We start from the raw sequence: 12,954 nt of genomic DNA, 5'->3' as shown, positions 1-12,954 counted from the left end.
GCATAAAAATCGTTGCTGTTTTTAAAACTTCCTATTGCCATTGAAACCTTGCACTTTTGGTCAGATTTGTTCAAAGCATTTCTTATCTTAAAGCTCTAGAGAGGAGTTCAGTGTCTCTTTGGCTCAAATTCTCCAGTAAGGAGGCTTGAGCAATTCACAGGAAGCAAATAAAAACGTATGGGATAAAGTTCATTATCACAGTTCTTCTGCCCTGAAATTGTGACAAATGAATATTACTGCCTGTCAAAGGAGATCCTAATTACCTGAAGCTAATGTATACAGCCTTCCTAGAGTGAATCTGGCATTTTTGTACCTGCCTACAGTCCTTGCAAACAGTGTACTTCACTGAAAAGTGTACTTCACACTTCTTAAAGCTGTGGCAGAGCTGTTGATAACAGCCCTTAAATACATGTGCCTGAAGAAAGAAAGCTAGAGATGTATTCTTCAGGAAACAGTATTTTTACTTAAAAGAACAACAGTAGTAAAAATGTGAGGGGGAAGGATCCTGCAGATAAATCAGTTTTCTAAATGGTATGAAAGGTATTGGTGTTTCATTTTAGAAAGAAAGTGGGTGTTTTATTTCTTGATTCTGGATCTGGCAGGGAGCAACTTAGTAAAGCTGTAAGAGGAAAGAGAAGTTAAAAAAAACACTCAAATTCAGAAATCCTCATTAAACAGAAAACCAGCAATGCTAGCCATGTTGTTGGTGCAGTGGATTCTTGTGATGCAGCAGCAATTCTAGTAAAAGCTACATAAACACCAATCTACCTGCAGCTATATCATCTCCTGAGACAAAAATGGAAGCTGCAGCTGCTTTGGCAGCAGTTCCAGTGAAAGGACCACAAGGATCAACAAGATGCATGGCTGGACCATAAAAAAACAAGGATATAGTGAGGAAGAAGTGAGGAAGATGAGGATATTCTCACCAAAAAAAGCCCCAAACCAAAACCCACACACACAAAACCCACAACAAAACAAAAAACAACCAAGCCTAAACGTGATAGAAGCATCTTGGAGACTTTTGAGCAGAGGAGATGTGACTGCCACTGGTATGAGCTGGCTGCCACTCCTAATGTAGATCCCAGTTCTAACCATAAGGAAACTGCCATTCCATGCTACCTAAGTTTATCATGTAATATTATTATACAAGCAGAACATGTTTCTCCTGCATTCCCATCCAAGGAACAGAGGCTCATAGCTCATGGAAGTAAAGTAATGGCCTTTGAAGCTGAAAACAAGCTTCCTGGAGACAGATACAACTGATGACAAGGACAGCTCTGCTTTCTGGTGGGACCCTGGACCTGCTGCTGTGGGGTGTCCAGCCCAGAGGAAGCCACACACTGGTTTCTGCGAGGTCCAGGAAAGCAGTGACCGCTAGTCTGTAATGAAACAGCTCTGACTCTACCACAACCAACACAAACAGCCCAACATCATGAGAGTGCTACAGACAAGAAGCCAGTCCAAACCCGAGCAGGAGGATCCCACCTGCACCTAAGTAGAGGCCTCTGCAGTTTGCTGGTCTGTCTTGTTTTCTGTACCTGAAACAAAGGTCAACAAACTGCTGCTCACAAATGTGGCTTTGGCATCTGTAGTTCCAAGCATCCACTTTGTCTGATCTACTCATACTGGCTTTCACCAGTGAAATAAAAAGTAGTTTCAATATCACCTCAAAATTACTCTCTTTGTGCAGTTAATTTTTTTTTTTTTAATCTTAATGTGCCTCTCTGTGTCCTTCAGATAGCATACAAAGGGAAGGAATCTGTATTTGATGTTGGACTATTTTAGCATGGCCATATCCTGAGAGAAAGCACAGTAACTGGCAGAACATCTCTAATTACTTTGGAAAAAAGGTTACTTTTAAAATTTTGTGTTGCACTGAGAAGGGCAGCATCTTATACTATGTACAGACAATACCTGAGATGGAGTTTAAAGACAAAGAACAAAACAGGTAGCAAAACAGAATACAAAGTATGGATAAATTACAACTCTAACGCCCATTGAAGTGTTTAAAATGGTACAAGCCTGGAACTCTTCTGGTGTATTCAAAACCAAATTCCTTGAGAGCTTATGATCTAGTCAATTGGTTTTCTTTTCCAAATGGTTCTACTATCTTAGACCAAATGTAATATTAACATCTTCCAGTAACTGCTATGTTTGGATCTGCTGCCAGGTTTCTTTCTGATTTAGTTCAGATACTCCAATCCAGAGCAAACTGTCTTTGGTGACTTCACTTTTAATGCAAAGATCTAAAACTACTGTTTGTCTAGTTGCATAAACAAGTACTAAGCCTTATAAAAATATGATGTGCATGCCAAGATGCTTAGAAGTTAGATAATATAGAAATGCGAGGGTTTATTGGTCTAACTAAACTCCTAGGAGAAAGGAAGAGGGGGTATATTAATTACTATTTCATAGTAACCTTAGATATAGGAACCTTAGAAAGGCTGCTTCTAATATCAAGGTCTGTAATCTCAGAACAAATGGCCACCTGAAACTATTTCCAAGAACTGCTTCTGGTTTTCTCAGTACCATGGGTTGGATGATGATTGTTCCTTTGCAGCTTATTTTCTTTCCTACTTAAAAAGCATGTTAAAAATCTGACCAAGATGTGACTCTAGGTGTATCTACACTACAAGAATATGAAGCACTTAATTCAGATACTCACAAAACTAATTTTCTTGTGGAGTACATGCCCTGCATTGATTACTGCTGAATAGTAGTCCCCTATATCTTAGTTAGGAGACTGAAAGACAGAATGGAGTTTTTCATTAGATATTAAAACACACAGTCTATCTTCATCACTTGCCATGGATATATCCAAGTATTATCTGTGAACTACCTGTTGTATTCTTCTTGTATTTATTTCAATGTTTAGTCTCCAGTCTGGTAATTGAAAACAAGGTTCAGCAGAGCTGCAAAGAGCCTGTGACTTCCACATAAGATTTCTGTTTGATGTGCAATAAACTGCTCTTTTTCTGAGAAAAGGCCCCTTTCTACCATCACAGAATTTAATGGCATAGGTGACACAGAGACTTTGATGAGAATTAGAATCTTCCTGGCAGGGTCCACAGGTCTGGAGCTTAGAGATGCTCACTCAGTTTGAATCCAGAAATACATTTCCTATTTTGTGCATCAGCTAAAAGGTGTATGAAATTCTCAGCACAGAACAAGTGCAAGTACCAAATTATGTTACTATGATGCTGAAAGTTGAAACATTCTTGAGGAATACATTCACCTCTACTAAGCTTGCTCCTTTTATCACAACATGCAAGGCTTTAGGATAAAACAAGTCACTTAGACTATAAAGCTCAACAAAGTTTCAAGCTTCAGATGGAAAGTTTACATTTCTCAGATCGGGCCAGTCATTCCAGTGACTTGCTGCTGCAAGCAGTATTCTGAAATGCCCTCCATTCCCTGTTAGTGATGCTATAACTTCCAGTAACGTTGTTCTTCTGTGGAGTCTAGCTGAAATTAAACAGTCAAGTCAAAAGACTTCCTATGCAATGACAGGAAATCAAGCACAGTGATGAATGTAGTTTGAAAAGTGGAGTAATGTGATGCACAGAATAGTCTGTTATCATTATCTAAAATAAGAGATGTAAATTGCTCGCTTTGCATGAGTACATTTTTAAAAAAGAAAATAGTCCCACTCCTATCTAGTATTTCTGAGACTAAAACGTGCCCCATAAATGGTAATGTTTTTTTTCTCTGCTCCAGTGAAGCTGGAGGATACAACGCTCATGATGTTCATAAGCATCCTGAAACTTCACATTGCCTTGGTGGCATACCTCCATCTGGAAATACCAGCCATCAGTCTGTCAAAGTAGGTGGTGACAGACTGAAACACTTGCAGTATTTGCAGGCAGCTCCTGCTCATGAGGGAAGTCTCGCTGCTGCTCAAACCCTGCCTTCCTTGCGTTGTCCCCTCTCTCCCGAACAGCTCTTTCCCAACAAGCCCGAACTGCTCCCTACAGACCAGGCATGGCCGCTGAGCGAGCTCCCTGCCGCCGAAGGCAGACCGGCACCCTGGGCAGCGGCTGCTCTTCTGTAGGAACAAGCTGCGACCAACCCCGCCATACGGCACGATTCTGTCAAACCCCGATGTCCTTGGCTGTTCCTCTCAGCGTGGGCTGATGCTACCGAGACACGGCGCGTCCGCGCCGTTCAGGCTGGAACAGCCGCTCTGCCCGCGCGGGTGGCTTTTCTCAGGTGACGGACCCGCAGCCGCCGACTTCAGGCACCTCAGCAGACCTTCCCCTCTCAGCAGGCCCGCGGCCCCCGCAGCCTCCCGCGCTGCCCCGGGAGGACGAGCGCTGCGCAGGCCCCGCGGGTGCAGGCGGCGGCGGGCCCGGCGTGCGCATCGCCCCGGCAACCGGGGGCGGGCCCGGCGCCCGCGGCGTGTAGGCGGCGGCGGCCGCGCTGACGTCCGGGGGAAGCTGAGCAATAACAGCAGCGACGCGGGCCCGGCTGCGCCTGCGCGGGCTGCGGGGCTGCTCTATTTATGTGGGGGGGCGCCAAGATGGCGGGGGCGGCGAGGAGAACGTAGGGGTAGCTCCGACCGGGCGGCGGAGCGGGGAGGAGGGAGAGGGAGGAGCCGGGGCCGGTGGGAGGGAGCGCGGAGAGCGGTGTCACCGAACGTGTGAGGCGGGGGCCGGCGGACGGCGGGCGGGGGGGGGGCGGCGGCGGAGGAGGATGGCGGAGCCGCGCCGGGTGCCGTTCATTAGCCTGTCACCCGTGCGGCGCCGCGAGGGCGAGAGCCCGGCGCTGGAGCGAGAGCCGGCGGGCCGCGACCCGGAGCCACCTCCGGCGGGCCGGGAGGCGCCACCGCCGGAGCCGCCGCCGCACGAGCCGCCCGGCGACAGCGCTGCCCGCCCGGAGCCGCCCCGCGACGCTGGCCGGCCCGAGCAGCCGCCGCAGCGGGAGCCCCCCCGGCCCGAGCCGCCGCCGCTGCCGCCACCGCCGCGCCAGAGCGGGCGGCAGGAGCCGCCGCCGCCGCGGGAGGCGCTCCCGCTCCGCCAGACGGTCCGCCTGGAGGTGGTGCTGAAGGACCCCACCGAGGAGGGCTGCGTGGAGTTCAGCTACCCGGAGCTGCTGCTGTGCGGGGACTCGCGGGTATGGGACCTTCCCCTCCCCTTCTTCCCTCTCCTCCCGCCGGCACGGGCCCCTCCGCGCTTCCTCCTCTTCCTCCCGGCTACCGGCGGCCCCGGCCCTGCCGATAGTGTTATCGGTTACCCCTTGCTGCTCGGGGGTGGTCCCGGTACGGCGGGAGGGGCGGTGTCCTGCAGGGAAGTCCGGCAGCCTCGCCGTGGCTGCGGGCTCCTCCTGGTGCTGAGGCTGCGCCTGTGCCCCTGGGGGGGAAGGGGAAGCTTCCCACTTGTCCCTGAGCTGCCCGAGGGCTCCTGGCCTTGGCTGCGGGCTGAGGCGGAGGAGCGCCGCTGTCTGTGTCCCGCTTACCCCGGCTCACCTCCCTGCTGCTCCCCTTCCCTGCCCGGAGAGGTGTTGCATCCTCCCTTCCTGGGGGCTCTTCACCGGCAGCTGGACGAAACTCTGACCACGCCGGTCTGTATTCCGGGTTGTCCTTAGGCTGTGTGCATGTGAATAAAGAAAGCTCGTCTCTCCTATAAGCCTCGAGAAGCAGTGAAGTGATCATTAGCAGACTTGGAGAGGAGTTCTTGTAGTCTTGGAGGGGACAGGGATAAATGAGAGTTAATGCTGAACCAGTAGCCACACCTGTAAGTGTTGAGAACTTAAGAAAGAAAGCCGAAGTGTTCTTCCTTTGCTTGTCCCTCCCAAGCAGAAAGTGTTTGATACTTGAACTACTTTGTTTTTTAAGAACAAAGCTCCTACAGACAAGTTTAGGAAGCAAGCAGCATTAGCCAATCAACAGGGCCCAGTGTTCCAGGTAGGAAAGAGACGCATGTCCTTAAGCTGGTTACACTTGAGCTGCTCATTCTGAGTTGAGGATACCAATGAAGTTGTACTTGATTTAAATAGTTGTGGCTTCTCTTTAATCCAGTACACAGTTTTAGAGAAAGCATGTTTCTTACTGGAAAAGGCTGAGGGCAAGTAAGTAGCTACTGCTAAGAAGGTTGTGGTAGATCTGGTGATAAAAGCGAGTATCAAATACCAGTACTGATACTGCCATGGGATTTTTACATCCAGCACAAACTTGAATATGGTTGAAACTTACGAACCAAAATGTTTCTAAGCGATGACAGTGCTGTGACTATACTTAGCAGGCTGCTCACTTTTTCTGCTGTAGGAGGGATAGACACACTGGATTGTGTTCAAATGTGGAAGACAGAAAAAAATCAGTGACTGATTTTAATCCCTCAGATCTTGTCATGCAAGTTAAAGGGTTCCTTCTGTTCATCCTGTCCTACAGCTGTTGTGGGCAAACAGTGCCAGTTATGACTCCTCAGAATTAGTGTAGCATAATCATGCTGCTCTCTGAAGTGCAATCTTTCTGAGCAGTTCTGTGAAGGTGAAAATTGTGTTAGTGTTTAGAAGTGGTTCAGTACTTGAAGGCTGACTTTTCCCTTTGGCAGTTCCCAGTTCCATAACTACCTTTTATTCTGAAGGTTACCAGTATCTTAATCACATACTTAGGGAAAAATGGGTCTTTCTGATGTAGTTCTGATGCAAATTCCATGTCTTCTGGGAGTGGGAGAGCATTGATTTAGGGGATTTTGGTACAACTGGGATCAGAAACTGCTTTTAAGGTAGAGACAGCAATAGTAATGCTTTATAAGAAACTTGTGCATTTTTCAGCTCTGTAGAGTCCAAATTAAATGAATGGATCATAATGGCCCTTCTGTTACTGGGGTGTGGAACAATCGCCTGATTTACTATGTAAAACAGTGTCAGAAATTAGGATCCTTTTAAAGTGATTCTGGACTTTTACTCATGTTTAAAAACTATTCTATACTTGGCCTGTCAGTTTAATTTCTTGATTGTTATATGGCAGAACATAGAAAAGCTACTCTAATATTAGGGAAGACTTAAAACCTTAAGATTTGCTTTTTCCAAGTAGGTAGTAACTAATTGGCAGTTAATGTTGTGGTTTTAAGTGGAGTTTAAGATTTCAAAATTTGTTGTTTTAGTAACATTTCAATTCAAAATTAGCAGTTCAGATACTTTATTTTTACCATGCAAATTTTTTGTAGGGTGAAGATTGATTTGGTTTTCTGAAAGCTATTGTTTACTCTTCCCTTATAAGAAGTTGCTCAACTTTTTATAGCATTTCCCATTAAAATTAAACATTACAGAGTCAGGAGCTTGTCTTTCTATCTTGTAGTATTCTTGGAACTGTAGCAACCAAGAAAAGTTCTCCAAAGGAAGGCAAGGACTGGTGCACAGGCATAATTTTAAATATGGCTTTAATAGACCATGATAATAATAGCCATATAATAAGTGGTAGAGAATCCAAAAACTGATCTGGCAGTGCAACTTCTTTTTTTATTCCAAATTTAAGTTCCTACACTGAATCAGAAGCTAGTGGAAATGTTTATTTTAAAAACTTGTGCTGTCCTCGTTCTTTTTTGTCTTGATAAAGAGAACATCCTCTGACAGGGTTGTTTGTAGAGTTCATCTTTTGGGAGGAATTATGTAAAGTTTTAAATGTGGATAATAAGTTTGTGTGGTTGTAGGGTTTATTTGCCTCTTAAATGCTGCCAGAAGTGAAAGTGCGCTCCCATTTCTTTTGGGGTAACTGAGGCTTGGTATATAAAACCAAAGTGGATGAGCCAGAAGCTCAAGTTGGCTTCTGTCAAACAGGCTCTAAAGGTGCTGAAGTAGTAATGTCTTAGTTTGAGAGCCATCATAAGTGATGACTTAGAAACAGTCAAAACTAAAAATTGCTTGAATTGGAGTTTTCAGTAGTGCTTAACTAATTAAATTGATAGTCAACTTTAAGTATTTGATGGAGAGAGGCAAGTACTCAAGTACTAAGTTTTACTTGATCCTTAGGCTCAACATTTTCTCATTTTGCAGTTAGAAAAAAGCCACATATGCCTGGCAGAAGATGAGGAATAGCTTTTCCCAGCTAAAAGCAGAGAAAATGGTATTTCATGAATTGAGCAGTATTTTATATTTAATTATGCCTGCAGGAAATAAGTACGTGGCTTTAATTTATGTTTCAGGAGTAACTGTAGCCTCTATTAATTTTTTCTCTAAATACTCACTCTGGAAAATATATTATAATTATGTGGTGTTTACAGTTTTGCTTAGCTTACCTTCCTCATTACATTGGTCTTGATGCTAATGAGCTGGTTTGGTCACCATTTAGTCAATATACTGGCTTTTCATACTATGAGGAAGGATCTTGCTTTTCTGAACTTAGTGGTTTTTTTGGGTTTCGTACATCTTCATTTATTCATTGGTGAGTAGTCCATATGCAGTAAAATTAGTTGCCATCCATAAAATTCTGCAAAATGGAATTCCATTCCACCATATTTTAGCATCCTGGTACCTTCCTCTTTCCAGTAACTACTGTATTTATGTGAACTCTAATTTGAAGGAGGGCAGCCCTGTCTTTCTGCCATCAATTTTTTAAAAAAACAAAAGCACTATGTATATACCCTGTTCATTGACTTTGTCTCAGTGAAAACCTCTTTTCTGAAAATCACCAAAAAAGTAAGGGAGTACTCCCTCCTTATTTGTATAGCTGTAATATTAAATCTGTTGTGGCTAACACAGTTGTGATTACTGAAATTAAGTCTTGCAATGTTTTGGGGTTTTTTTGTTTAGATAAAAGACTGACATTAATTATGGTTATAATTTACTGAGCTTTTTAGTCTTCTGGCTGCTTCCTTCCTGGTTAGCACACCATGTATATCTTGTCTGTTGTATCTAGAAAGATCATAACACCTGCAAGAGGGACCAGTGGAAGCAGAGGTGAAAAGGAGTTGTGATTAGAGAGTTCTTTCTAACCTCAAATGGCCATAATTCTCTTATGCTTACACTTTTAGCTGAGGTTCAATGGAATGCTTGAGGTTCAGTGGAATGCTTGGGAAATTACAAATCTGAGTATTTATCTTAATTCTTCTGGTTTTGTTCTCATCAGAAATAGCTGGATGATAATTCAATGATCAAAATAATTTTTAGAGATGAAGTATAAATTTTGACTACTTAGAGTATTGTTTTTTGACATTTAATAGATTTTGAGATGCACTCTGTGTTTCTTATGAAATGAATGTGTAACTTTTGCATTTTTCAGAAGAAATCAGTTCATTTAGAGGATCCATTCAATGATGAACAACGTGAGCGACATGAAGTAGAAATGCTTGCCAAGAAGTTTGAGGCAAAATATGTGAGTTACTGCACTTCGTTAAAAAATATAAATATTTAATAGTGATAACAGATAATGTTGTGGGTTTTTTTCCCTGAATAAGGTTGTTAAAGTATTGTCAAATGACTTCTGCACATTTCAGCAATGACTGTCTCACTGTATTTCATTTAAGTACCTTGAAGCTGCCACAAGCTTATCAGACAAGTCTGCTAAATAGATTTGTCTATAGATGTTATAGCTTGTGAAGCTATTCTTGGAAAAGCTTCTGTATAAATACAACTTGGTAATAGGTGCAGGTCAATATTCATGCTCTACACTGTGCTGGAGGAAAGAATTTTTATGTAATGCTGTTGTGCACTATTGAGCAATTCTTCTCTTTGGGCTAAATACTGTTGAATCTTGATGAATTTGTTTGGAATGTTTCCATAGGAAGTTATTTGTTAAATAGTAAATCATTGCTCGATGAATGTCTTATAGCTGCCAGCTGCCTAAAGATACTCTACTGGCTCCTGAAAGTGTAGTGTGAGTGACCTGAACAACACTAGCTAGCATCATAAAGAGCCTTTCACTAGTAAATGAAGGCAGAAATCAGAAAATGTTGACAAAAGCCACACCCAAACAGGTCTTTAAGAATTAATTTGGGTAGGGTTGGGTGATTAAGTCTGAGCTGGCAATCAGAGCTCATCATGCTGAGGCATGTTGATACTCTGGATTACTAATAGAACACCTCAATAATAAAGAAGGGAAACAAGAGCAGTCATTTGTATCTTTTGCTATTAATATACATATTAAAATATTTTTTGTCTGACTTATTTGCATTTTTTTTTCTGGCAAAGGCTGATTTTTCTAAATGCCCAGTCTATACATTCTGTGGAAGTAATTACTATTTCAAGGCATGTTACCTGTGATATATAACAAAATCAACTCTTAAGCTGAAAAGAATAATTCTCATCTTTTGGAGAGATGGAAAGAATACAATATAAATTGTGAAGGCTGTTCCAAAATGTTGTTTGCTTATAATTTGAATGATAAATAATTTTTTGAATGTGAGAGAAAAATGTTTAAATAATATTTTTTTTAGAAAACTCATTTCCACTATTAAAGTTAAGAATTTTATAATGTCTGAAACAAGTTGCTTAACTACAATTGATGAAAGTCAATGTAAGTATGTAAAAGAATATATGTAGAAGGCAGTGGTAGTGGAAGCAATCTAATTTTACATGCATGTTTATGCATCCATCAAAGATGAACATGTGCACTTATGGACAAAACATCTTATTAGACTTGAGAAAACCAGAGTTCAATGTATAGTAGTCACAGAGCGGGGCAAATAGATGCTTTTAACCATTAGAAAGCAGTAGATAACAAAAAATTATAATTTTCAACAGTTTAAACTTGTGGTGCACTTGCATCTTCATTACTACTTGCATTTCTGATTCCTTCCCTTTCATTCTCTGACTTGCCTTTTGTTCTTTCCAACCTCATGAAAGGGAATGTCTTCTATATAAAGAATCACTTACTAGGTTAGAGCCACTAAGCGTGAAGGGTGGTGAGGGATTAAGATTCCTTATGTTAGAAACTCCCTGTCCCTTCTCTTCCAATATGAGAACCATCAGTCTCTACTCCCATCCATGCTCAGAGGAATTGCATCTCTGCACACTGACCCAGTACAATTGCTCATGTTCTGACAGCATCCAGCCATCTTCTGCCTCTTGTGGTGAGACATTCACTGCATAACTTCGATTGGAGCAGGGATCCCATGTAGTAGATACCCATTCTCCTCAAGTGAGTGACCAGCTGCAGGACACTCTTCTTAGCTGGAGTTAAATTGTAACACTCCTTAACAGTGCTTTAATGTAAATTAATCAGCGGTTGTATGAGAAAAAAGGGTTTTTTTCAGGTTTGCAGGAAGTACTATATCCTCCTTTAATTAGGTATTACTTATCTAAGGTATCTGTTTAAAATGGAGTCAGACATTGTTTTTAATCAATGTGTAGCAGTACTTTTGGGAAATTTGATGCATGAAGAACAGTCTGCCTTGAAGATTTTTTTACTTCTTTTCTGAGAAATTCCTGTACTCATAATGAAACCAGTACACTCTTTGATATATTTTGCAGATACTAAGAAAAGCCTATGAATAAGTGCATTTTTGTAAAACAAAATGCATAATGTACCATTTGTTTACTTGATTATTCAGAACTCTAATTTCTGCACATACTAAACGTCAGCAAAAAAAAGCTGCTCTGAAAGATTCCCATTTTCATTGTTTTGATTGCTTTTATTCTCTAGATAAAATCAAACACTGTTGTGAACACATGATACTGAACCTTGGACAATATTGTACCATATGTAAGAATTTCTTTTGGATTAAAATGAAGGTCCATCTAATGGATGGTAGCATAGTCTCTGACACTAGTGGAATCTCATACTTAGAAGTATAATAGAGCAAGTGTTCACTGATATTACTTCACTGTGCCTGTCTGGCAGTCTGTGTTGTATCTTAATTTCTATCAAAGCCAAGGGTTACGTGTTTAATCTTTTTATAGCCAGAAATCTACCAGATCATTACTGAATTTGTGTTTCACAGCACTGGAGTATCATGATGCCTGTCATATAAAAACACTGATGTGTTTTAAACCCTGAAAAACTGTGTTTAAACCTGATGAGTTCATGTAGTGATCCATAGTTTCTGTATTGTAAGAAACAGAGAAATACTTCCAGTTTGTCTGAACATTGCATGTGATTTTGATGTTATCATCTAAATCCAGCCTTTTTGTTCTCCAGCTGTAGTGTCTTAACTTTGTTTTTGTATGGAAGTGGTGTTTTTTTACCTGTAAACATCCTTGTTGGCTTACTGTTCTCTCTTTTGTTCTAACTTCTTTTTTTTAATGAAAGGATATTAATGGTATGATGCTCTGATTTGTCAGTGTTATGATAATGACTTCTGGTTTGGTTCTCTGTTTCTTTTTTTTTTTTTTCTTCTTAATAAGCCCTTACTCATTTTTTTTACCATTTTTGATTAAGCAAAAGTCTGAACTGTGTGTAACGACTCCAATGGTTCCTGAGCAGCATAACAAATTGGAGCTTGCTGCTTTTTTGGGTTTTTTTTGCTTAGATTGTATTTACTTTGTGTGGATTACCTTGCTTTATTGATGCTGAATTCAACTGCCTATTTGTCATAGTAAATTCAGAGCAACTGTAAAGTCTTTCAGTGATTTTTCAGTTGCTTTCTTTTTCCTTTACTTTCCTCAGTAAATTATCATCTTAGACCCCTGTCCTTCCCCAACTCTTTATCTGCTCTGTTGCTTCTAAAAGTGAATGAATGCATATTCCATAATAATTTTGTTGATCCCTCTTTGCCTAAATGAGGTACCTGTTCTTACCTTTTCTTTCCTAGCTGTAGATCAGATATCAATTTAAGCGGACATTCCTTATCCCATGATAGTTTCTTGTCTTTAAAGATTTTTGGACCATTTTTAAAGCATTTGAAATATTCTTTTCTACCAACATTTCTTCCTGCTCTGTATATTCTTGGGCCTGCTAATTCTATTGTTCATAGGTTTTATTAACTTATCCACCATAAAGATCAGGCTTACTGGTTTATAGATTCTGCTCTTCAAGATTCTTCAGGTATTGGCATTTCATTTCCCACCTACCTTCTAGTC

At 41.6% G+C, this 12,954-nt stretch overlaps 1 protein-coding gene across 1 annotated transcript in view; it reads left to right on the top strand.

Moving 5' to 3' along the window:
* Positions 1–4,633: 4,633 nt before the first annotated feature.
* The window catches only part of UBN2 (ubinuclein 2), a 51,380-nt gene continuing 43,059 nt past the window's right edge, over positions 4,634–12,954 (top strand). Inside the window, exons 1-2 of the mRNA XM_056481867.1 lie at positions 4,634–5,112; positions 9,218–9,310. Coding sequence (XP_056337842.1) covers positions 4,693–5,112; positions 9,218–9,310 — 513 coding nt within the window. The 5' untranslated portion in view covers positions 4,634–4,692. The remainder of the gene's footprint in view (positions 5,113–9,217; positions 9,311–12,954) is intronic.

This window comes from Oenanthe melanoleuca, chromosome 1A, assembly GCF_029582105.1.
Source record: "Oenanthe melanoleuca isolate GR-GAL-2019-014 chromosome 1A, OMel1.0, whole genome shotgun sequence".
Taxonomy (NCBI): domain Eukaryota; kingdom Metazoa; phylum Chordata; class Aves; order Passeriformes; family Muscicapidae; genus Oenanthe; species Oenanthe melanoleuca.
This window is presented reverse-complemented; position numbering and strand designations above follow the sequence as displayed.